Source organism: Heptranchias perlo, chromosome 29 (genome assembly GCF_035084215.1).
Source record: "Heptranchias perlo isolate sHepPer1 chromosome 29, sHepPer1.hap1, whole genome shotgun sequence".
Classification (NCBI taxonomy): Eukaryota; Metazoa; Chordata; class Chondrichthyes; order Hexanchiformes; family Hexanchidae; genus Heptranchias; species Heptranchias perlo.
This window is the reverse complement of record NC_090353.1, coordinates 10,149,517-10,176,201: the sequence shown is the minus strand read 5'-3', so window position 1 is coordinate 10,176,201 and position 26,685 is coordinate 10,149,517. Positions and strand designations below refer to the sequence as shown.

Here is a 26,685-nt window from a genome sequence, read left to right as displayed (position 1 = left end):
TCTTTTAAAACAGAATCAAACATAATTTAATATTGGTGAGAAAATAAATTAAGTACAAAAATGTTTAATAACTTAAAACAGCCTTCTGGCTTCGTAGCAAACTAAAATAAAGCAACAGTATTTAAACATTTACATCCACCAACTCACAGTACACATCAAGCCCAGGCACATCTACCTTGCCGGGAACTATACCTTGTACTGCATTAATGAAAAATAACTCCTACTAGCTGCCATGCAATACTTAACTCTTCAAAAAAAAGGAAATAAATGTAACATACAACTTTAAAATACATTACACCCTCCCCTTCCTTTTGGCTACATCTCAAAACTGATGACTGTGATTTCCCAGGGTACTCCGGACAAATATCCAATCTCTTTTGTACCACTTTTCCAATCCCCGGAACATTCCCAGTTCTGTTGTGCTTCTTGCAGTCTCACTCTGGAACGACTCCGTTTTTCAGTACTTGTGGTGCTGAATATTCACGTTAGTAGCATTATCAGATACAAGGTACTTCTACTTGCAGTGGCTATCACATGGTCTGATGTCATGTATATTAGGGTACTAAATTATGGAATCTCCCACCATGCTTGTACTGTCCAGCTCCAGAGCTTTTGTTCAAGCTGTACTAAGGTACAGCAGATTCAGCATGAATATTTGTGCCACCTTAACACTTCTGAAGATTCTTAAAAGTAATCCTTTCAGATTTTAGCCTCATTTACATTACAGCATTTCAGTCCGGTTTGTAACTTGGCTCAAGTTCAAAAGTAACCATCTGAACAGTGCAAATTTATCCCCATGTCCATTGGGTGCAAAACACTTGGGGGCCAATTTAAAAACTGTCAAAGGTGTACATGCATCTGAATCAGGCTGTAAACAGCGAGATTCAAATCCCCATTTGTCTTCTTGCCCCGTCGCACATGCCAATGCATGCATCAGAACTCATGGTACTGTACCACACATGTACCGGTTAAGGCAAAGCATAAATTAGTGTGGTTAATTTTAACTCAACCAATACGTTCAGAATTCAATCCGAAACTATAAAAATGGGCTAGGTGGTTTTTTTTTGCAACTTCAGTGTAATCATTCAGACTTCTCAAACAGGTTTCTTGTAAAAAAAAAGTTAATTTGAGCACCCTATGTGCTGTTTCTACAAAAAACAAAGTTGTCTGTAAACAGCTATAATCTAGAACTGAATATTAGTGCAAAACAAAAGCTAAACTGTCGACCATCATATGTATTTTACAGAAGTTTGGCAGTTGACCAAAATGGTAAATTAAGGTTCATCCTTTGAAGTCCAGGCCCTGTTGCATTTCTGGTGTTTCAGCTAGAAAATCCACCTACCCCTCAAATTGAAATACATCCCCTTATCCAATTAGTTACACTACACTGCACCTCCATTCTTCTTCAGCTTCAACAATTTAATAAAATATAGTAGCAAAGCAAAACAAAAAGTAGTGCCCAAATGAACACATTCCCCAGATGAGATCACTGTGCCACAAATGTCAATGATTTAAAGTATTTAGGATAAGGAAATTACAAGTCAACTTTGCCTAACCTTAACCGTCATTTAGAACAAACGTCACAAGACTGGACATTAGTGTATCATTGTGCACATTAAAAGGGGGAACACAGATATTCAAAGCTGTTAAAGGAATACTCTTTTAAAGTGCTGTTTGTTTCCTCTATAAAAAAGAGGTATGTTTGAAATTTAAGAGATCCTTCATGAAAAAGGCAGTTCAAAATAAACCACAAACTAAACTGGGCACCTTCTACAGTGAATACAAAGCATTTATACCTGTTGGAGATACAAGGATTGTATAAGAAACAATTTTTGCAGCATTTAACACCTTGTACCTTCAGCAGGTCATGGGGTTAGAACTGATGTTCAGTTTGAATTTTGACTTCAAGAAGTTTTGTGTGTGTGCACAAATTACACACACACATAAATAAAAAGGCATTGAACAAACAGGTTGCTGCATTTCTGTTGACTCCAGGTGTTGGATTCAAGTAAGTGCATGATGCCTACTGCATTCTACATCATATCATTCTGAGACTCCCATTAACAGCTATACAAGCACAACCCAGAGAACAAAAACTAGTTGAGACAACATCAAATCTAAAAGTATTCTGTAGATAACACTACGACTGAATATCCATACTTTTGGTCACAGTAATATTTAATATATAAATTTTTTTTTTTTAAAATGAGGCAACCAAAATAAATGAAAGGCCCAGCGCTGCTGCCAATCTAGCTAGTTGGTCAGGAAACTGCATACATCACCTCAGCCTGTCTCTGACTCTCTGCGTTATTTCTTGGGGTGGTGCTAATAACTATCACTTGGTCCCGTTTTCATTCCCAATATTAGTGTGGTGGGCATGTGAAGCCTTTACTGCCTTTCTTTTCCTTTTTGTGGGTGTTGGGGAGAAGGATTACAAAGATCTACTGGCACTGCCTCCACTTTAGCTATTGGAGGCTTTTAATATCCACTGGTCCTGTCTCCATTCCAGCTGCTTGGTTGGGGATCTAACATCTACTGTTATTGTTCTTTTCAAAAAACTAGCTGTTAATAATTACAGGCCCGGCTTGATATCCACCTCTATATACCTTCCCCTTGTTAAAAAAATCTATCACTCCAAGGTACATTAAAAAACAAAGAATTCAGGTAGGCCAACACCCATTTATTTCATTTTGGGACCAGGAAGAACTTCCCTTTGTACATGGGCCAGGCTCTCTCCCTTCCCTCCTCCTTCCCAAGCTCTCAAATTAATACCCTTTTCAATCACTACCCTTTGTGGCAAATTCAGATTGTTCTTCGATAACAACTCAACACAGGTTTAAATCCATCAAATGTTGAGTGCACAAAGCAGTGACTTTAGACAGCTGGTCTCTTTATATAAAAAGACTGTCTTCATACATGTTTTAACAGGCACCCAGATAATGAAATGCAAAACCAACCAACCACTATTTCCTCAGGATAACAGGGAACAAAGAACACCTCCATTAATGCTTTCCTTTTTTGTTTCCGCCAAAAGCATGTTACACATCACAGCATGGAACAAGTACATTTGACAGTTAAGATGGAGTTAGAATTTGAAAATACAACCAAACTGAAAACTTATCAAAAATGACATCTATTGCAGACTAAACAGCTTTACTTTAAGATATAAATTGATTTATTTGAAATGCTAAAAAAAAGTTACGTTTCAGAATGGGTGGCTAGATTCTTCAAGGGGGATAAAAATAATTCATACCACTAGTACAGCAAAAGCCACTGAGCACTATCCAACTGCTCTAATAAAATCTGCCTAATAACTGGGTCAGAAGTAGTCTCTTTTTTTCCATGCCAGTTTTACAACCCTCCTTTCCTGAAGGAGTTGAAGCCTTACTGATATGGTGTGTGTCTTCCAGTAACTTCCCTAAGTGGCCATTACTCATGTGAGCCTTATCAGTGGGCTATTTTACTTGGGGGGGGGGGGGGGGGGGGGCAAAGGCAGAGAAAGGATCATCATAGCCAAGTACAATCCTATCTTCATCTAACATCCACTTCCAGCAGGGGCTTCTGCATTGGGACCAGGAGTGGGAACCACGCCTGATTTTCCCTAACTCGAGCGCCAAGGCCAATTGTTGTGCACCAACCATTGCCCTGGCTGAGACCAGCTAATTCAGCACAGACCAGGCGCCTTCCTCATCTGTATGGCTCAGCTACTCATTGGATAAATTCGCTGGGCTGCTGACTGATCTATAACAAGCCCCTTGATGAAGTAAGAACTTGATAACTATCTCCCCACATTGCTGAAAGTAACAAATGTAACCTAGTTTAGATCTCGAACATGGTAAAGAAAGTGGAAAACTATCCCACACAGGACGTACTGCAGATGCAAATAAACCTGAAGGGCTGTTCACTGGAATTCAGAGATCTAGAAACAATAGTCAAACTGATACCATCCAAGACCAATGTTACTTTGATTGCACCCCCCAGTTAAACTTCCTGACAACTGGAAACAGACTTAATGCCCTAACAACATGTAAGGATGCAGTGAACTAAATAATTACAGACTGCTTCAGTTTCCAAGCAGCATTCTAATTTTGAGGTCTGCACGGTTTTCAGCCTGTCCTTTTCCAAAACAAATCCCTAAAATTCAGTAACTAGTTTTCAAATTGAGTATTTTATAAACATGAACAATACTGACATGACCTACACATTCGCTTTTGTGTAGGGGTGGGGGCGTCTGAGAGTTGAAAATTTAACGAAGCATTTGCCTTAGAGGTGACCAGCCTAATCTTCAAATGGGCAACCTGGAGGAATTGAACTCCAGAACACACGTGAGTAGCATTATAGATCCAACTGGCAGCATGACTTTACCAACATTCCTCAGCTTTGGTGCAGTTCTTTTACACCAGATTACAACTAGGAATTACCACAAGGAATCCAGCAATTTGAAGCTGTGTTTTCACAGATTCTGTCAAGACAGCCTGGTTATCCAAGCCAATCGGTTAATCTGCAAGTGGTAACATTCAGCTGTCACTAACCCAACTTTACTGGTACAGTTGCATTCATTAACATATATCTTAAGGACCCCAGTCCAAGTGTTTGAACCTAAATCATTGATGCCTAATTATAACATTGGGAATCAGAGCTATATTATAGTGGGGGATTAGCAGTCATTTGTGGCTAATGTATGGGTGCAAAACAGAGGAAGATTGACTATAAATTGTGGCTCCTCAAAACATATTTTACAGCACTTCCCTAAGAATCAATAATAGCACAAAACAGTTTGGAGAGAACCAATCTAGAAAAGTGCCATGAATAGTGAAGGGAATCATTTCAATTGGTCCAAGGTAGCTCAGACATCACCCTTGTCCTTCTGATTATGTCACTAATTAAGTACAAGAAACCATCATTTCTCCATGTCACATGCTTTATGGTTGAACATTAGAATAAATTATGTTCACACTGGAAGCATGCTTTTTTCTTTGGGCGGGGGGAAGAGAAGACAAAGAAAATACATGGCAGGGAACAAATTTTTGCAGCATTAAGGAGGAGCAAAGCGCATCCTGAAATCTTACCTTAGGTAAAAGATGTACAATGGGGGATGGAGGGGGAAAAAAAGAAATATGGAATTAAGTGCAGCAGTGTTGTTGATAAACTAACCTGTCCTGTGCTGCATATCTGTCCAACTATTTTGGGAATTCAAGTACTGATAGAGAGGAGAATTATCAAAAAAAGACTGTAAAGATTTCTAAGCCAGAGAAAAACCCTTTACAGCTACACTTTTACTTTGTTATCCTGTAATCACAGTGTAAGTGGTACAGATAACTATAGAGGCTTTGCAACATTGGAATAACCAGTTAGAACAGTAATAAATTAGGAGTGCTGACGCATATAGATATCCCTGCAAATTGATATAATCCAGGAATCAATGTGGCTCGTAAGCAAAATTAAAATAGTGAATCATACCCTTTTACAAAAAGACAACTGATCTGTTATGAACCACTATCAGGAGATGCACCCCAGGGTCTAGTTCTTCAGTTTAACTTCACTTGTTTTTGCTTTAAATATGGAAAATAATTTAGTGTCCTATTGGGATAAAGCATCAATGCTTCCCCCCACCCCTCCCAAACATAACAAAACTGTGGGCACAAAACAAGACAGTATAGCCCAGAGGGTGACTAGCTGCGGCTGTGTCGGATATCCTTTAACTGCAGCTAGAGCTGTATCTAATTCAGTTTATATTTTTGAAAAAAAGTGCAGCGGAGTTGGTTTTCATAACGTCACATCTTAGAAGCTAACATGGCATTAGCCAGAAGCCAATTCATATTCACCAGATGCTGTGCAGTAAATAAACAGGGTGTGTGAATTATGGATGAAGATAGATGCAAGTTAAATCCATTTGATTTAAGGCCAGGCTGTACTGAGCTCTCAAGTGTGTCAGATTGGAGGACATGGAGCAACGATTATAACTCGTGTCCAACCAGTAATTCACCATCAGTCCTCAAGCCACACAAAAGAAATTAATTGTTGACCACTCACTTGTCAGTGAGTATAATTATTGACTTGTCATTACAGGCAAATTGGCCTAGAAATCCATGAAAACATTTCAGGTATCAAAAGCTTTATCACTTCAACCACACACATATGCCAAAAGCAACTTTTGCCACATATCTTTGTGGCAAAGAGGTATAGTGCAGAGTATTACAAAGGCCTAGCCAAAATCATTCTTCTTACAAACTAAACCTGATCTCGCCAGAAAATGTATGCTCTCAAACAAATGCACAAACTGTCAGCCAGATTCTCTCTTCACAACTGGGTTCCCTTGCTGAATATGGTTGAGTAACTGCAGGCATTTAGTTGGCTGAATAGTAAATCAGTTTGCACTAGTGAATAATTAGCTCTGAACCAAATTTAAAAAGGCAGATTGTGGTGGCAGTCTACATACATGCACAAAGACAATCCAACTGCTTTGTTATTCTCCTCCAGCAAACTATTCTTAATTACTTCAGATACAAATTACTTCTCAAACGTTACTCGTGGTGTGGAAAACAGTCCTTCTATTTTCTACCACAATGTAATTGATATTCAGGCAATAGCATTAAAGCAAAATCTGAAATGTCACTGTCATCAGCTTGTTATCTGAATAAGAGTGAACTGCATCTAGTACTGGAGACTGCAACGTACTGGGCAAAGTTAGGAGGAAAAGGGCCTGCAATGAGAAATCAGAGAACCATAAATCAGTCTCTATTAATCTGATGCCTGACTGCCCTCAGCTCCCAGAAATTGTAGTACCTTCCCTACAATTTGTAAAGGTCCAAATTATATTTGCACATGAAAAATTAAGTGTGTTTTTCCACAGCTCCTTCCTCCAGGAGTTTTGAAGTACTAGGGAGCTGGGGGATGAGAAAAGGAGCTCAGCTGAAAGTCCACAACAGTTTAATTATCAATATTTTGAGATACCCTAACTTCTTTCCTGTATAAATTGAAGAAATAATACTCAAAAATTCCATTCTGGTGTTTAAACACACCAGTGTGTTTGGCACAAAGATAAAGGTTAAAAGCAATGCTACATTTGGTGTCAGTTCCCTTTGCCAAAGGTTTGAGACTAAGCCTGACTGTGCGTTTACTGTGGGTTTAAGAAGTTTAGCTTCTCCAAACCACTTCTTAGCACTATCCATAATCATGTGCTAACATAAGCAATAAAATTTCTCTTCCCTCCATGCAACCTGCCCTCACTCAAACAGGACCAGTGGATTTGTGTCTGCATTTAATTCTGACAAAGATTTAAAAGCCGGCTACAGCTATCTGTCTACTGAAGGTTCGTCTGGTTAATTTATTTAAAAGCTCACCAGTTGGCATACAAAACTTTCCACTCAAAATCCCCTGCTAGCACTCCTGTAAAAAGTTTGTTTATAAAAATAGATGCTCTGTGAAGCCCACTTCAGCATAAGGTGTAAAACTCTTTGGCAGGGTACCTAAAGATCAGGTGCCTGTCTGCACACTGGCCCCTCAATTCCTACCCCAAATTGTAAAATAAAAATTTGAAGCGCTAAACAGCAAATGAACTTTAAAACTGAAAAAAAAACAAAAACAAAACAAAATTGGAGCAAAACAAAACAAATTTAATGATCATAAATGCAAAAGTAAAATCAAGTCAAACAAAACAAAGGAAACAAAATGAAAAGAAATTATATAATAACAGAACATTAACGAAGTTCAAAGGCAGTTTGAAAAAACTTTTAGATTAGTCTTCTTTAAATCTATTTTAACAAAGCTTTGTGTCGACAGCTAACCTGCATGAAAAAAAACATTAAGTACTTTCTATTCTGATGCATTATCCCAGCTTAGCGTGTCAATTATGCAAAAAACAAAAAAGTTTTTTTTTTAAAAAAAAGAAATGCAATGGAGTTCACTAGATGGGGTGCAACAAACCTACATACGTTCAAAGCTTTGAACCTCCAGGATGATATTACAAGTAGAATTAATCCTGTAATACATCATAACTTCCCAACCGACATGCTCCTTTCACATAGAAATTTGGCAAATGTGTTAAAGCCACCTGCTCCATTCTTGTACTGTATACTGTAAATGCTTCATTATTGAAAACGATTGGCTCACAGTTATACTTTTGTCAGGAATTAAAATTTGAAAAAGTTTTGCACCTACTACCATATTTCATGAGAACGGAGGACAAAGAAGGCGCCATTTACACTATCTACAGTAAAATGTAAATCACAACCATGGCTCAAGAGTCTGGATGAACTTAATACTAAACATATTAATTTTATGGGCATAAATCAAGCATATTTTAATTCAAAAAGGTTTACTAATGAGTGAAGCCTGTGCTAACAAGTAGTGCATTATGAAATTGCTTTCCCAAACGTAAGTAGGTTTGAACCAAGAGCTGCCAGTTACACAACTGGTTATATTAAAATGGAATGACTATTGCAATTTAAAGCGATATTATTCCAAATCCAGAGAACTACTATATGGTTCAGCATTTTGCCCTCCTTTTTTGGGTGGATGGGAAGAAAGGAGGGAAATATGGAAGGAAAGGTATCAAACATTTGAACATTTCATGTTAGTTGCATCCCAGAGTACTAGTAATATAAAAAAAATCCTTTTCACTTATTCTTCTAGAATGGTAGACAAAACACTTCTGTCACAACAATAAGAGTTGTTTTACACTAGTGGACTTATTCACCTTTCAGCAGTGTATTTCTAATCAAATGCTTACAAACGCGCACAAGCTTTAAATTACGCCTTGTGTGACTTGCTGGTTTTGAAGGAGACCTGGAGGATTTTGTCTCCGAGGCGATAGCCATTCAGGCTAGCAATGGCCATGGCAGCCTCCTCATAGTTTGTCATGGTTACAAAGCCGAACCCTTTGCATTTGTTGGTGTTGAAGTCGCGTATAACTTTGACATTGGTCACGGCTCCGAATGGGCCAAACATCTGCCACAGGATCCCCTCATCTGCGTCTTGGCCCAGGTTGTAGATGAAGATGCACCAGCCAGATGGATTGTGACCACCAACGTTCACACCCGACAAACTACTCATATTGTCAACACTCATCGGCGAAAACCTAACAAACAAACAAAGAAAATTAACTCAAGAAGTCGGTGCCAAAGGCTTCAAAAGTGACAAAAACAAATAGAAATTAGTAAAAACCCCCCCTTCCAAAAAATAAAAAGACAATAAAAATCTCACTACTGGGGAGAAGGGACACTAATGATGTTAAGCCAGTGATTTAATCTTAGAACAACTGATCCATACACATTTATAGACCAATGCAGACATTAACAAACTTCATCCTTAGCACAAGTCTACCACTTGAAACTGTCGCGAAGCATTTTATGGTATTGTAAAGCCTTACACTGTAGCCCAACACAACTCTTTATCGTGCACTTTTACACTACGAGTACAGCTAAACAAGGGTTACCAAGTTGCCCTCTGTCTGCTGCATTCCACATGTAAACAAGTTTAACTCCCTTACCGCAACAGCTTTTTAGACCCGTTGGGACAAGGGAGCAGCTTTAGCAATGTAAACACAGGGAACTGGCTCATGGGCTCCACTTTCCTGCAATCTGAACTACAAAAGCACCAAACATAAAAGCATCAAAACTGCTATCTAAAAATTTGAAGCTACATAATATTGGTGAAAGTGTCTAAAACTAAAATCCTGCAATTTTCTTGCAGGCTTCCTTGCAAAGGCAACATCTGAACAAACCCAAAGAGACGAGGCGGACTTGTAGCAGACAGAAATTCCTGACACCAGACATTTTTGACAAGGCAAATAAGAAAGCACTTTCAAATGCCAAATGCAAATCAAAAACCATGACATCAATTTTGGAATAAATAGTGCATTTCTAAACATTTTAAAATCTAAATCTTATGGTGCAAACCTCCAGTCCAAATTCAGCCCACCTCACAATTTCAAATGGCCTGCCAAGCAGCTCCTAATCAGAAAAAAATACTGCTAGCAGAAACAACTGATCTGTCAATGGAGACCTGAACTATCAGACAGCAGTGCTAGCATTCACACTAGGCTGGCACACACCCCCCAACTAGTTCTTTTCTCCCATCCAGTCAGGACGTGCAGTATTATGATTTTTTGAGGCATGTCCTCGCTGAAAGGGTAAAACGTCACCAGGGGCAGTAGGCATGTCAGCCTGCTGCACCCGCTGTGTCCATTTGGTATTTTTAATTCCTCATCGGAAGATTAACTGATTATGCCAGCTGCTTTTTTCCATAAGTGAGCCCTTTGTACTCACAGTCCTTACTCATATGTGGCTCTTGTTGGAAGCGAAAGGGAGAGTTGGAATTAGGGCTTGGTCAACCTACCTCACACTATCCAAAATAGCCGCTAAAGGCTCAGGCGGGGCCACTGAGCCCAAGGATGCTGCCATCTAACAGTGCCCTCTCCTCACCACCACAAAAGGTGACGCTACTCTTAGACTGCCGCTCTTCCCGAGCATACAGCACTCTCCAACATTCTTCCCCAAGCTCCAGGCTCAGTAGCAAATGATGTCGCCTCTCCCCTTCTCCATGGTTGCAGAGGCAAGCAAAACAGACAGGTAAAAATAATGGCGGTGGGGGGGGGGCGGGGCGGAGAAGAGAGAGGGAGATAGGCATGGCATGGTCTCAGAACTCCAAAAGATACAAAATATATTGGGGACTGAAGTGGTGTTGAATGATGATTCCACCTAAATCAGAATGGATTTAATCGTATGTACATCATTTGATAGTTGTGAAGAATGGATCTGGCCCACTAGTCCAAATATTTGGACACCTATTCCCTCACAAGATACTGCAGTATTAAGTGACCCGAGATGAATCAGCCTTTCTGGATATGCCTATCTTGTTTCCAGCACTCACTTTCAAAGGGAACAAAGAGCTAATGACAGAAATATATCATTACGATTAACCAAAATCCAATTAATCATTTGTTAATGAAGGTCCAAATTGGTGCTCAGTGAACAGCAGGTTAAATAATGAATGGCCAAACACATCAATTGCCCCAGTTGCAAAATTCAGGATTAAGTCTGAAAGAATCTACAATAAATTCTAACAGGGAAACAGTGGCAAAACAATGCCTCAGCCTCTAGTAGTCCAGGAGGATTAAAGTCATTTTTTTGGGTATTGAATGAATCATTGTATGAGGTAATCTTGAAGTAAAGACGGTTGAAATCCACAAAACGTCAAGTGGTCTTTCATGTTACTCCTCGCTTCCTCCCCATCGACATAAAAAAGCAATTCAGAATTAGCACCTGTGTGAGTGATGGTAACACACCTGAATCTCTGTGCCTGATGGTGCAATGGTCCTGGAAACCGCCTTGCTGGTGAATGGTATAGCTGTGCCAGCAGGGATGCATTTGTTTTCTGGTTAGGATTGGCTGCAAGTTTTACCGTAATTGGCTCAACAGCACCAGGTGGTTTGTGCCCGTTCAGATTGTTAATAGCTTCATCAGCTTCGGATTTCCTGTCAAAACGAATAAAAGCCACTCCTCTGGACATACCTAAAAACAGACGAGAATCACCAGCAAACGTTTCGCTACCGAGACAAGAACAATCGAAAAAAGCCAACTAGTGTGCCAGCGATCTATTTAAGATCGGTCTATGAAATGCAGCCTGTTTATTTGATCTGGAAATTACCATTGAGTTACATTCTATTGATGCTTAAAAGAAACACATTTAAAATGTAGTATTTAGAGTGACTGTAATTACTGGAAATAACTCCATACAAGTACCTGGAAAATAATTAGCATAAAAGCAGTCAGTATTTACCATAGGTCAAAGTTGCTGGATGGAATATTGCTATTTTACCAGTTTAAAAGTATCAGATAAATTGCCAGTCCCACTGTGATTCCATACAAGAATGCAATATAGAATTTAACCGGTGTGCCATAAATCTTGGACGAATTACTGTAGAACCATATTCCAACAAGCAGTCAACACCTTTAGGAAGATATGGGGAAAAAAAATCTAAACCAAAGCATGAGCATTTTGAAGATTGTGACTTAATTTGAAAAAATGTAACCCACCCAGAGAATGTGTATGTGATTGGGCTGTTGGCACCATCAAATAAACTCATTACAAATAACATTTGATGGCTTAACATATAAAAATGTATTAAACAATAAGGAAACTGATCTGCAGTCAGGGGAAACAGTAGTACCAGAGGAACCACTGCCTTTAGAAGGATGAGGAGAAAAAGAGACAAAAAAAGTTAGTCAGTCTTCCCAGTTCCCAAAGATGGTTGGAAAGGTGCAAGCCACAGAAGCTTTATGTTTTGACCACTTAAGATGAAGCAAATTAATGGAGGTGCACACTAGACCAGATTAGAAAGGTCCACTTTTATGCAGCCAGGCAAAAGCTCAGAGACAATATCCCAAAGTTACAAATATCACCTATGTGCACATTTACATGTATTCCTTTTATCGTTAATGAAAATGTAAAAATTACCCACCCGTGACTTGGTCAACGAGGACACGAGATGTAATGATGCGGCCATAGCGTCCAAAAAGCTGCTCTAAATCCTTTTGAGTCATCGTCTTTGGCAGCCCGCTCACATACAGGTTTGCATCCTTAATGCTATCAGAGCTCGGCCGGGCATATGAAACCTTTCAAACAAAATCATGTCCATTGCTGGGATTAGCAGTTTACACAAGTCTCCTCTACACTGGGAGACCAAACGCAGATTGGGTGATCGCTTTGCTGAACATCTCCGTTCAGTCCGCAAGCGTGGCCCTGAGCGTCCAATTTTAATTCTCCGTCCCACTTCCACCTCTTTGTCCTCGGTTCCAAAGCTCAACAAAAGCTCATGGGACAGCACCTCATCTTTCGATTAGGCATTTTACAACCTTAATTTCCATACTTCAGATCATAACCAATACTCCCATTTTTTTTGGACAGCAGGTGCTGGTAATGGTTCTGATGTTACCATTTATGCCTCCTCTGGACCTATCGTTTGTTTCTTTACTTGTCTCATTAACACCCCCTTTTACCGTGCACCATCATCCCTTTTGTCATTTAACCACTCATGTCCTCCACCCTTTATTCTTTTCTCCCCTTCCCCAACACCCTTTCCCTGGCTCTGTACTTGCTTAAAAACTGTTAAATCTCTAACTTCTTCCAGTTCTGACAAAAGGTCATCGACCTGAAACATTAACTCTATTTCTCTCTCCACAGATGCTGCCTGACCTTCAAGCATTTTCTGTTTTTATTTCAGATTTCCAGCATCCATAGTATTTTGCTTTAGCGTTACCAAAGCATAATGTTGGGCATGTGAATCACTTGTATGTCTACTTCAGTTGTGAAAGAAAGATTTCATCCTGAACTTAGAATGTATCTGGCGAGCACATTTTGTGTTTTAAAACACTAGGTTCCAGTGTTAGTAGTAATGGCGGAAGTAATTTGCGATCACTTAAGAGCACCACAAAACAAGCAACATTGAAGCATGTTCGCTTCAAGTGGAATTTTCTATAGGTTTTGGTACCAATACTTTAAATAAACATGATAACAACATTGACTAGTAGGGACTTTGCAGACATAATCATTGATTTAATCATCAATGTTAACATTTGCTGGAGAGTATCTTTCTAGATCATTTCACTTGTTTCGATGATATATGCCCTGCTGTACAGCACACAACCCCTTTTCTCCCTAAATGTATACCCTTTATGATCCCAGGGCCCACATGTGCTGAGTCTGCTGGTACAGACAGTATATTCCAAGGAGGTGCACAAAAGCAATCTGAAGACTAGGCATCCAGTTTTTCCTTTGACTTCAAGGAAGGACCTCACCTCCAATCAAAACTTCAACTGCACTATTGCAGGGAGGCTGGGAAGCCTGTTGCTGCAAATTAATGCTTCAACACCCACCAACAATTTCATTTATAAACAACCAAATCAACATGAGATCTGAACCTCATCAGTGGTGAAATTTTGTACAACACATCTACAACCTAACATTCAAGCTTGAAGAAAGATTGTCCAGCATGGAATGAAGCCAAACATTCCAGGAAGATACCGTGTTTGACCAAGTTATTTGATCCCAACTAGGGCAGAAGCAGGTTACCATAACTGACTTCAACTCCTCTGGGTTAGGCCGAGGACAAAGCACCCATGGAACAACACAAGTCAACAACTTCAAAGGGGGGTAGCTGGGGGAAGGAGGAGATGGAAGATTTAAATCTCTACATATACCAAAACATGCACAATGTTATTATACTAGGACCCTTACCTTTATAGTTTTTGACTGCAGCCTCAGACCATTGAGTGTGTTGATAGCTCTCTCTGCATCTTTGGCGTCCACATAATTCACAAAACCATATCCGAGGCTGTGTCCTATTTAAAAGGAAGTGTTTGGTCAGCAACATCTCAGTTACTAACTCCCCAGAAGGGAGAACTCTTAATTTCTCATACTCCAGTTTCTATTTACACTGTAATTTGCATAGGACCCAAAGTTTTGTCAGCTGTATTAAGTGAAAGTAACTATTTACAGAAACAAGTGCAGAAATAAAAGTATTGCTAGTTATAAATTTCTTAAAAACTCTCCATTCCACTTTGTGTCAATATTTGCAAGGCGCACTCTGCACGTAAAATCCCCATCCCAAAATCCAGCCCCAGTTTCTCTCAACCCAGAGCTGACACACGTACCAAAGTCACATTAACAGAATGAAGCAGCTCCCTCATGTAATGCCAGAACTTCTATAAAAAGCCAGCCTGGCCGTGGATCAGTAGTTGAAAGACAACGCACCACCTGCTCCCTTAAGATCCCCTGTGCAAATTTTTCTTTTGCCAACATGTGCAGCATACAAATGAAACCGTGATCAAAACCAGCAATATATGTTTAACGCTACAAGTTGTCCAAATTCATTATATTGATTGAAGAAGGCAAGTCTGATTACTAGTCATCCAATTTCATACCAAACAAAAAAAACTGCAGAATAAACCCGACTAGGCACAAAAGCAGCATTGGCCAGTCCATCCTGTGGAGGACACATTTACTGGAAAGGAGGTGGCACTAAGAAAACACTCAAACATACAAACTGTATTTTCCTGAAACTCATATAACTAGGTAACAATTTCATTCATGTAAAGATCACATGGGAATGATAATTACATCATGACTGTAAAACAAAGTAGAGCCCTAACAGGAAGCAGTTTTAATTCAAAGCCATTTCAATTCAGGTAAGATGTGCTACCTAAATAGGGTACAATACCTGTATGTGGGCATTATTTTTAAAACTTATTTTCCATTAGCTTCTACTGAAATATTTTGAGAGCCATTTTCACTTGGTTATTAAGGATCCCATTCTACATTTCCTAATGTCCAGCTCATAGTAACACTGGTAGAATGCTGGATGGATACTGCAACAGACCACCCCTGGCCAAAAAGTGGTACATAATGTGAAAAGGAAAGGGATGGAAGCTCATCATTTCATGAAGGCACCAGTCAAACTGAGTCACGACAACAAGGGAACAGTGACTACAGAAAAAGAGAAAACTTACAACTACTCAAAAGGTAACAAAAAGGAATATCCATCAGTCTATTCAGGGAGCAAATATGGGCAGAAGACAACTGGCTGGGAAGTACAATAACCGAAAGCATGAGGGACTACACTTTACACATTTCTGGAATTAAACAATCAGCACTATTTCAAACTTCCTTCCTCACCATAGAAATCTACTATAGGAACTCAGCACCACCAATCACTTTGGCACATACAAAAATTGAGGAAAAGGCAAAAGGAATGAGCGCAACAGGTGAGGTGCTCTGAACTTATTCAAAAACCATTCAAGTTTGCTATATCGGCACATCTTCCCATCACTTTAAGAAACTAAGCAATAAGTAATTAATTGTCTCCAAACATCACAAATTTTGATATAAGGCTCTATATAAATACAAGTGCTTAGTATAATTATTATTACTCCTGGTGGATTCTATAAAAGGTCAGTTAATCTACCTTAGTGTCTCAGAAGGCTCAGTGGCTTTGTGCGCTGCATGGTTTGGTACTGAGCACAGCACCTCTTCCCCCCACACTCCTCCATGTCAGCTTCGATCACTAGTCCATCCAGGGGAGGGCACAGTTTACATTAATTGTTTTCCTGTAAACCCACCCCCCCGAAATTGCCCAAATGAACATCAGGAATGACAGGAACAGACTTGACCATGATCCCTGTTCTCCCCTCTCCCAACAGTTGAACAGTCCACCAACAGTCTGTCTATGCTCACATATGAAGTATGGTCAATTGGGTGAAATATCCAGCACATTTTTAAACATAGACTTTTGTCATTGGTTCCCAATTATTTCATGTCTACAAATTAGTGTGGGATAGTTAAGAATTAAATTGTTTCAGGATTAGGATTTCTCCAAACTTATACATGAATCTATTGTCCCATTTAAGTACCAACACTATATACAGCAAATATTTACATATATAGATGTTTGCATTTAAATTAAAAATATGGGCTTAAAAAAGGCAAAGACATGTTTCAATTCAAATACATTACAGATGCTGTTCATCTCACATATGGGCATATAAGTCCTAATAAAATTAAAGATTAAAAATTAAAATTAATTTAACACGATGCACAAGGATTAAAACCGTAAAGGCATCCAAATGCTGTTTTCCATTTGAAAGGGAGATGTAGCAAAGTTAGGATAAGAAATATTTACTTGGATAACTTTGGAATTTCTTGCATTGAAAGCATGTAGCAGATCCTGGACAGCTCCTACCAATGGCTGAGTGGGTAAATAAGCAGGGTGGAACGTCACAACAGACTAAGTTGTCTTGGGTCCGTTACGAGAACGTCAGATAAGGCGCTGGGATGGGGAGGAAAGAGGCGTTACAACTGGCCTCAGCAACCTCGGGAGAAGGAAAGAAAGTCAGCTAGGCTTTCCACTCTGATTTTCAATCCTCTTTTCATCTGACACTTGCACATGCACACTAGGGTCATTAGAGTGGTCAATTTCTCTCCCTCCCAAGCAAGGAATACAGGAGCCCAATTGTTGTTTCCCACTGGAGCCTCAGTGGAAGGCAGCTAACACGACGTGTCACAGGTGGGAGGAGATAAATTCACCGTAGCTGGTAAGTGCCTGCATGCTTTGGTATCCATTTCTCTGCCTTATGAATCATGTTGGGACGAAGCTGCTGCATCTGCTGAAAAGGGAGACCAGATCATTGCCACACACCTCTAAGACAACACTGGCAGAGGCCTTCAGTTCACCTTACCAGCAAAGGTGAGGGATTCAAATGGATCTAGGAGTGAGAGAGAAAAATCTCCTTCACTGGAGCTACCCTTATAAAATATGTAGATTGCAGAGAACAAGGTCAGAAAATTGCTTATTCCACCCCAAAATTCTGTCCCCTTTCCTCTCCCCAAAGGCTACTCATCCTGTGGCACAGTTGTAGAGGCAGTGCTGGCATTCTAGCCCCATACCCAAAATGTATTCTTCATATTTTGAGGCTGGCCAGCAATCAGAGGTCTTTTGGGAGGGGTGGAAATAAAAAAAGAGAAAGAGAAGCATCACAGATGAGGCTGATCATGTCTGTTTGCAGTGAGCACACTCGCAGTTTCAGCAGAGGTCAATGGACAGCAAGCCAAAACATCGTTCCCTTCCCTGACACCAGGATAGAGATCAAACTTGGACTCCAGGTCTGTATGCTTCAGGACCACACCAAACAACACATATACCCATTGAAGAATTAAAACCGCCTTAAATAAACCATAACTGTGCTACATGAAGATAGATGGAAATAGTGTAGCTATGACAGAAACAAGCAGGGTACTAAATTCAACATCCATCATAAAAATAATTAACTGCCCTTAGTGATTAACGGACCAAGTCTGAAAGGTACTTTAAGGTACACAGCATTAGAGGTGCTTTTGCTTTTCATGGTTATACTGCTTTTTAAACCCAGCCTCACAAACAGCAAATGTGCAGATCCAGCACCCAAGATTTGCATTATTAAAACTGACTACCTTATGCAGAAGACAGGATCGTAATGCACATTTTCATGTGTGTACAATGCTGTCGGAACATAGAAGCTTTACACATCTCCCTTTGTTGGCGGCACTATAAAAAGCACCTAATGTGTTAACCACCATTCCATACTCTGTATTCTTTTGAAAGTTGGTTATTTGTACTCCAGAATTGTTAGGTGGAACAATCTTGCCTTTCTACAAGTCTATTTGGAAGCACTAGCATAGTATCTGACCAATTTTAGCAAAATATTCAGTGAGGTGGTATTCATTACAGATACCATCTAACATAGAATGTTTATTGAAGAGTAACTTTAGGGAGAATGGAGAGGGGAGGGGAAACATGCTTACAATACTGAAAAGTCCTGTTTAAACCTGAAAACCTAATCTGGGTTACGCCATGAACTTGCAAAAGCTATGTTTACACTGATAATGTGCCTTCAGCACAGTATGGCAGTGCTCCTACTATCAATAGCAACTAATATAAACTAAGGCAAGCTCCAAACCTCGACGGCCACTGGCACCCCACTTTGAATGGAGCAGAAAACAGACTTGTGGAAAACACAGGGCTATATCTATTGGCTCTCCAATAACACATAGGTGCATTTAAAAGGGGGTAGCAGTACTCAAGACATCATAAGTTTCCAGTCCAACTTCCAGCAATAGTGTAAAAGTGGCTTTAGTTATCAACACACTAATCAGGAGCTACTAATATAGATCCAAAAATGTTAACTAAATGGAACCACAAGGCTCTAGATATAAAGGCCTTTATTAACTAATTGCCAAGGATGGAAAACCAACAAGCCTTAACCACAGTATAAGAATTGCAACAAGAGTAAATTGGTTTACAAATTGAAAGTTTCAAATTGTCTACATTGTACTTCCAATTACTGGAAAAATTAATTAAACTTTTCTCCAGTAAATGAAGTCAAACATTTGAAAACCAAACAGCGAGAGAGGAAAAGAGATACTGAGGCCAATGAAACCACCCATACCACCATCCTTGCTGAGATCTGCTAATACCATCAAGGAACAAATTCTTGATGCTGTGTACAGCTCAGTTCCAAACTGACAGTAAAGAAATTTTCCAAAATTTTGCAAGATTCAAGAATCAAAATCACACAGTAAAGAGGCGCTGTACGAAACACTTTATATTCTCTCTCATTCAGTCTCACCTCTACATCTAAAAGTGATGTCTTCCTACGGACAGCTACCATGAATGAAAAATGGCATCAAAATCATGCAACTACTGAATCGGCAGAAATCTATAGAATAGTGCAAGTCCTCCGCATTTTAAAATGAAGAAATAAGCAAAAGCAGAGTATTCCACAATAGCCACTTTGGCACCCTTGTTCGTCACACCTTGGTATCACCTAAAGGTACTTATTTCTCAGTCTTGCTTTTATAGCCTGTACTTAAATACTCTATCACAGCACAGCAACTATACTGAACCCCCAAAATAATGGTACATCTTTCACTGTAGAATGATAGTGGGCTCCACATATGGCAGATGCAGTTTGTCTGGGCAACTGGGTAAACTAGATATACCACATCCCAATGCGCTGAAAATGAATGCACGGTTTATCATTTACTCTGGACAGAATTATCTGTCCAGAGATACCGATGACACATCTCCCCGTCCCACTTGTTTTAGAGCTCTCCAGCACTCATTTGCCAGCAGCAACACCCGTCTTGAAACAAGGAACAATTGTTTATAACGGACAAAACAATACTGCACCAGTCTGTTGACTTGCATTCTACAACTCATTACCATCTACAAGTGCAACCATATCCCACAAGAAAATGAGCCAGTGGTAATCCCCCAAAAAACAGGTTTTTGAGATGCGAGTGGCAGCATCATATCAATTTATGCTACTTCCCACTTAACTAGATGGGAAATGGATCACATTCGGCCAGGCTTGATGCAATATTCCAGGAACTGGCTCCAAGTTCCAGGAAATTCAGAAGAAAAGAATATTAATCCAAGCGGCTACCAGAGATTTGCTTACAAATATTATCTAAGAATAAAAAAGCAGCAATGGCTGCAGCTTTACCTTAAAGGTCCTTACCTGCGACCTTGTCGCGGATGAGCTTGGCAGACTCCACCTCGCCTATGCTTCCAAAAAGGCTTCGCAGCTCATCCTGCGTCATGTTCTGAGGCAGGTAGTTGACAATTAAGTTGGTTCTTGCATTGTCATCCCCATGATCCTTGCATTCCTCAGCCATGAGATCAAGCTCTACTTGGTAACCGTTACTGTAGCAAGATTGATCGTTTGACATTTCACAAAAGAGCTCACCTGTGAAAAGAATAAAGCATGCAAATACATCACATAGTCTGGGAAAGAGGCAACCCATAAACCAAGATCCCCAGAACCAACAATACCAGTGAACTGGAAGAGCTGCAAACAATGCAATGATGTATACCAAGCCCTGGATCAAATATGAGTGGAATTTTATTCTGATGTCAGAACTTTCTTTTTCAGTCAGTTGTAATGGTGAGAAGAATGTAATCTGCATACCACGAACATTTGAACAGTGAAAAAATAATCAGCACCACAACTATAGATTTCCAAACCCAGCTGGTAACTGGAGAGCGCATTTTGAACTGAAGAACACTAGGGTGAAGTACTGTTGGTTACAGGATCTTCACTGTTGGTATTGGAGATTATGAATTAAGCACATCATACACGTGACATATTGGCTTAAGTGCAATTTCCCCAGCCACATCCTCTAAATAAGACAACTGACAACATTGGTTTTCTCTTGTGCATCGATTTACAACAGACAATTCAAGGGAAATTGATCAGAAGCGCCAAACCAAGTAATCCTTTTGTTGGAAGCCATATATAAAAAAAATTCTTAGCAAGTGGTATGTCATAGTAAAGTAATTTATAGTTTCTTTAGTGAGCTACATTTAATTGTCTTTAGTGACCTACACTTTAAACTACTAAACCCTTCTGAAAACAATGTTATTTATCCTACATTATATTATCTTGCTAAAAAAAAGTCTACATTTCATGGAGACGAAACTACAGTTCAGAAAAGGGTACCAAGAAAAAAAACTTTACATTATTTTCTCCAGCTATTCAACAATATAAATTACTTACCTGAGGTCCAGTAGATGCAAAACCTGAAGTGCTATGGGACAGAATTTATATTACACTACTAGAACAGAATTACCAGGTCAGGCTATTTGTGGCTTATAAATCCCATCGCACAGTTCCTTGTGCATCCTCTACATCTAAACATTCTGCAAAGCTGACAACAAATACATGCGAGGGTGAAAGATATTGGACCACAACCAAATGAAAAAGGGAGTGAAAAAAAGTGATAACCAGAGAAATAAACCAGAACTGAAATATATAGTCTTGGTTTATTTTGTTCATCACTGCTGCCATCCACCACTGCCCTTTCTCCTTCACCCCAACAAGGATTTCTTCACTTTTCCACAACTAATCCACTGTGAATGCCCAACAAAAAGCTGGGTAGCATTTATCCTTTTAATAGCCCTTCCCTCCTCAAACTTTCATTTTTCTACTTGCCCAAATGGAAGGGTCACCCAATGAAAGATGCAAATACTGATCAAAGGCCAGGACCCACTTGGTGGTCCAAGCTCACTAGAACAACTCCATCGTCTAACCAGCCCTTCCAATTACTTTCACATTCAACTCCCTTCCCCTCCCACTCTTTTACCTTTCAGTAATTTATTTTGAACTAGCTTAATTTCTCTTCAGTTCTGTGCCAAACTGATCCTTAAAATATCTCCACAAAAATTACTTTTAGCACAAAACTGAACAATGAAGTACAGGACATTACTTTAAAATTTGAAATATGCGCATTTCAAAAGTGAAGAGGAAGCTCCAATTTTTGATGCTGTTGTTTTTGTTTTGACACATGACGGTATAAGCAAGTGCTCTCTTTGGGGAAATTTAGGATCAAATTTAAAATAATCACAGTGCAATTAAATACATTTTAAAGCAGCTTCAGAAGAGGAAAATTAACAAAATAATAATTTATATAATAATCCAGACCATAAATCCATTTGTCATTAGGATCCCAGAAATAACGTTTTGGTAAAAATTGCCCTCTAATGTTCTCCCTGCCAGCTCCCAGCCACCACCCTCCAAAAGAACTCCAAACTTTTTCAAAACTCAGCTGCCTGTATCCTGTTCCCACTCACCTGTCATTGCTGCCCTCTCTGACCTATACTGGCACCCTGCTACCCAACAGATTGAATTTAAAATCCTTGTCTTCAGCCCTATATCTATCTCTGCAACCGCTACCATCCTTACATCCTCTTCCACACCCTCCAATCCTCTGACGTTGGCCTTTTGTGCATTCTCCACCTATTTCATCCAAATGGCAGCAGAGCCTTCAGCTACCTCAACCATACTCTCGGTACTCCCTTCTTAAACCTCACCATTTCTTTTTCCACCTTAAAAAAAATTCATTAAAACCTAGCATTCAGCCCTCCTAACTCTCTCACCATGGCTCATTGTATGTTCCCTTGTTATAAAATAGCATTTTGTTTTTATTTCAGATTTCAGGATTTACAGGTTTTTCTTTTTAATTTAACAGAGAACAGCAAGATGATGAACAGAGCCACTAAACGGAGAACCATTTTAAAAGACTCCAGTCTCTCACCCGTGCCAACTTCACACTGCAAAAGCAAGACCCTGGCTTTGTACACTCAGTTTGCTGCAACTTTACCTGTCAAATCAGCACAAGTGAAAAGATTCCTACACCTCAAGCATTTTAAAGAGAAGTGTGTTTGGAGTGGTCAGTGAAGCGCATTGTTGAATGCAACACCAGCTGGTTACTGCATATTCAACACACTCTGGCATTCTAAACATTTAGAACTCTCATTTTAAACAGTTCAAAATGCTTCCGATGAAGCTCCCTGATTTGACGGGTACATTAGCAGCAGGCAACAAAGTTGATTTTACCATCTAAAATTAGCGTGGGGACCAAGCGTTACTTAACTGGCTCACTGTTCACCATCTCAGTGATTTCAACTGTCTCAAAACCTGGACTCAACAGGAGGTGGAAAAGTGTATTTTCTTGCTGGTGCAGTCACTCAGGCTTAACACCTGGGGTGTAATGATTAACCCTGGTGGCTTTGATTTACAGTTGTCTGCTTAGAACAATGCACTAATGTGTGCACTTAAATGACTGAATTGGCCACCAGAATCTAAAGATCCGTGCTTCAAACCAGTGTGCATCCAACCAGATTAACACTGCATTAATAAAAAAGGCTTGAATTTATATAGCACTTTTGAAGTGTAGTCACTGTTGTAATGTAGAAAACGTGGCAGCCGATTTGCGCATAGCAAGCTCCTACAAACAGCAATGAAATAAACTCCTTTTTTTTGTGATTTTGGTTGAGAGATAAATGTGGGCCAGGACACCGGGAGAACTCCCCTGCTCTTCTTCAAAATAGTGCCATGGGATCTTTTACATCCACCTGAGACACCAGACGGTGCCGTCTTTCTCATCCGAAAGCCGGCAGCTCCGAGAGTGCAGCACTGAAGTGTCAGCCTAGATTTTGTGCTCAAGTCTCTGGAATGTGACTTGAACTCAATCTCCTGACTCAGAGGCAAGAGTACGACCAACTGAGCCATGGCTGGCACCTTTTAATGGCAAAAGAATCAGGATCCTGAAACAGTGTGCATTTAATTTATGTGCACTAAGTCACAAAAAAGTCCCCCAGTGGAAATGGCAGAATTTCTACACTGCTCCAGCTTAGTGTGCTTCATTATATTCATTAACAAGCAACAGAAATTCTGAAATTTGACCCAAGTACAAGCTTTGGGTATCAGCACAGCAGCCACTCTTAAAATGAATTTACAGATATCCAAAAAGTCCATTGGGTTTAATGAATTAAAATTTTGTAGACAACAGAAGGAGTAAGTAGAAAAAGTCAAAATCACATCAAATTTACAGCCAAGTCCCCAGAAAACATTCAACTATCAAAATACAGTAGATCATCTGATCACATAATTTAGGCTGATGCTCCAATGCAGTACTGAAGGACTGCTGCATAGTTGAAGGCCCCATCCACTGTTCAAGTGAACATTTGAGATTCAATGGCTCACTCAGTGGCCTAGCTAACATTCCACCCTCAACCACCACTATCAAAGTCATGTAAATTGGTCATTCATCTCATTCCTGTTTATGGGATCTTGTTGTATATAAAATGGCTGCCACATTTTCCAATATGAGCACATTGCACTTCATACTAATTGATTTGTATGGGAAGCCCCTGGAGAAGTTTGTGAGAACTGTGATGAAGCCCAAATACCAAATGCACGTCTTTGTTGCATTCAGTTCTTACCAAAATGAAATGAATACAAACCAAACACCATTCTTTGACAGTTCTATCACTGAACCAGACAACCAGAGTTGGACTGTGGAAAATGAGTGCAGCATTAAGTTGGAATTTCACCATTTCAAAACAGCTTTTTAACAGCAAAGTGCAAACGTGGACATTGTGCACTCAAGTGCTACTTGGAAGAAAAACAAGTGTAGTTGAAACATTACACTATTATATACATTTATATTTGTGAACTGGATGACTGCAGATAAAGGGGAAAAACAAAAAAAAAATCAGATTGAACAAGGAACAGGTGAAGCATGCTTCATCTACCTTTACTTGGTAAACAATTTGTGCCAATATATCCATTCAAGCATGTAAAACCTCTGCGATCAGTTGCACCTTACTGAAGGTGGAAGTTTGGGAAATAACCAACTGCTGGGAGGTAAAATATTGGGGGAAATCAATGGTTGGAAAATTTAAAGTTTGTTTGATGGACGTGGGAATTATGAGGCATATATTTAATTAGCATTTTAAAATGCATTACAAATATTTGGAGTTTGTTACAGTTCAGATTATTTTTTCCCTAAATGTTTAAGGTTTAGGATTTAATTTTGTGCTTAATGAGTTTAAAGGGCTTTGTGCAATGAAATGTTTGAGTGTTGGATACAAAAGCTGCTGGCCCGGGTGTGGGCGCATTGTTCTGTTGGATGCAGTGGCGCGCTCCCCCATCCACTTTTATTCCCATTGAAACCAAGCGGTCGGGACTGGAGCCGCCGGGACCTCAACATCCTGCCCGCCGGAGGTCTCAGCCTTTACCCTACCGCCTCCATCTTACAACCGTCGCATTTTAAAAAATGGCCTACCCCACCGGCGTACATCCTCGGCCTCGATTTATGATTTGCTGAACCGCTTCCTTTTCGCTGTTAGAAAGCCCCGAACTTTAATCTCTCTCTTCCCGCTCAAACCCAACAAATCCGGGCCTTCCCTCCCCTCCCACACCGCGGCCTTTCCTACCGGCTTCTGCTGTGCCACCCCTCTATCTCACGGGTAACCAGATCACTCCAAGCTCGAGGCGTAGCTTGTGGCAGCGCAGGCCCCAATGCCGCATGGCCTGGGCCTGTTTCCCGGTTCAATGTCGGGTTTTATTTTCTTTCTCTCTAACAAATCTGCACTTACTCTGTCTGAGCCCCGCAATCGGTACGGGGTGAGGGTGCCGGGCGGCGCTGGCGTTTCTCCGGGACTCGAGCTGAGGAGGAGGAGGAGGGGGGAGGGGGGGAAAACCGGGCAGAGAAGAGACGCGAAAAAAAAAAATCCGTTAAAATCAAACAAAGTCAACCCCGCGCTCAGCCGCCTACGCGCGCACCATCAGCGAGCGAAAGACCGCCCCGCGCTACTCTATTGGATAAAACGACTATCCATCACACAGCTATCCCGCCCATGGAATCACGCTATTGGCTGTAATTAACGTCAATCATACCTCCCGCCGGGATCGAGCCTTTGTACGCCATTACTATTGGTCTAAAGAGCAGTCGAGTGTGGCTATCTTGTGCACGGCGTCCACGCCCATATCGGTATATTTGGGGAGGGGCGAGTCCTCAGCACCAGAGTTCTTTGTCAATCGTTGTTTCAATGTAAGGAATCGTACACCACCAGGTTATAGTCCAACTGTTTTATTTGAAAAATCACAAGGTTTTGGAGGCTTTCTCCTTCGCTACCCCAATTGTTGTTTAGAGTGGGGTTTGTGGCTCTTTTGAAGTTGGGAGTAGTTAGTTTGTGGTAGTAGTTCGCTCTGAGGTGAGTGTTAATATGGCTGTATGCTGAGAACCTAATTGAAATATCGCCTAACTTACCTCAAGTTACTTCATGATGTTGTAGAGTAGCTTATTTGTTTATATTGAAGTTAAAACCAGGTGTATTTGAGATTTTATTTTGTTGTTACTTGTCCCTGGTATGTAATGTGTCCTGCCCGTCCTGTTAGAGGCTGTTCGTGCTTTAAGATCACTTGGAGAACTCTCTGGAGCTACTGATATGTGTCTGGGTGGTGATGCTTACCAGAAATCTTCTGCAATATGTGGGACTGTAAGATATTGACACCAATTTCAAAATTGGTAAGTTAAAAATTTACTGATGTGCACTTTTTTAGTTTGGGTAGAATGTCAGGAATGGCCTCCTTCTAGATACTACTTGTTCTTGACCTATTTGTAGTAGGCTTTCCTAGGATAGTGTTGATTTTTTTTTACTCTTGTTTAACCAGTATTTTAAAATACTGTGCCTACTTCTTGTAAACTTTTACTATAAATTCCTGTGTCCCTATTTATAATAGAAATTGCCTATGTAAGCTTGTGACAGGAGAATCTATTTGGTTAGAATTAAGGAACAATAGA

General features: G+C 40.0%; 1 protein-coding gene across 1 annotated transcript; it reads right to left on the bottom strand.

The window, feature by feature from the left end:
- On the bottom strand, positions 1–25,622 carry LOC137299385 (ELAV-like protein 1). The gene is made up of 6 exons (XM_067968089.1): positions 25,478–25,622; positions 20,055–20,282; positions 14,239–14,342; positions 12,464–12,617; positions 11,288–11,513; positions 1–9,079 (listed from the first exon to the last, which is right to left on the bottom strand). The coding sequence occupies exons 2-6, from the start codon at positions 20,263–20,265 to the stop codon at positions 8,752–8,754; spliced, it is 1,023 nt and encodes a 340-aa protein (XP_067824190.1). The 5' UTR covers positions 20,266–20,282; positions 25,478–25,622; the 3' UTR covers positions 1–8,751.
- Positions 25,623–26,685: the final 1,063 nt, after the last annotated feature.

Excerpts from the sequence above, each read along its gene's own strand:
- LOC137299385 (XM_067968089.1), bottom strand. The coding sequence starts at position 20,265 with ATGTCAAACGATCAATCTTGCTACAGTAACGGTTACCAAGTAGAGCTT. Across the intron at positions 14,343-20,054 it reads CATCCGCGACAAGGTCGCAG|GACACAGCCTCGGATATGGT; the intron begins GTAAGGACCTTT and ends CCTTTTAAATAG. Across the intron at positions 11,514-12,463 it reads CCTCGTTGACCAAGTCACGG|GTATGTCCAGAGGAGTGGCT; the intron begins GTGGGTAATTTT and ends GTCTGTTTTTAG.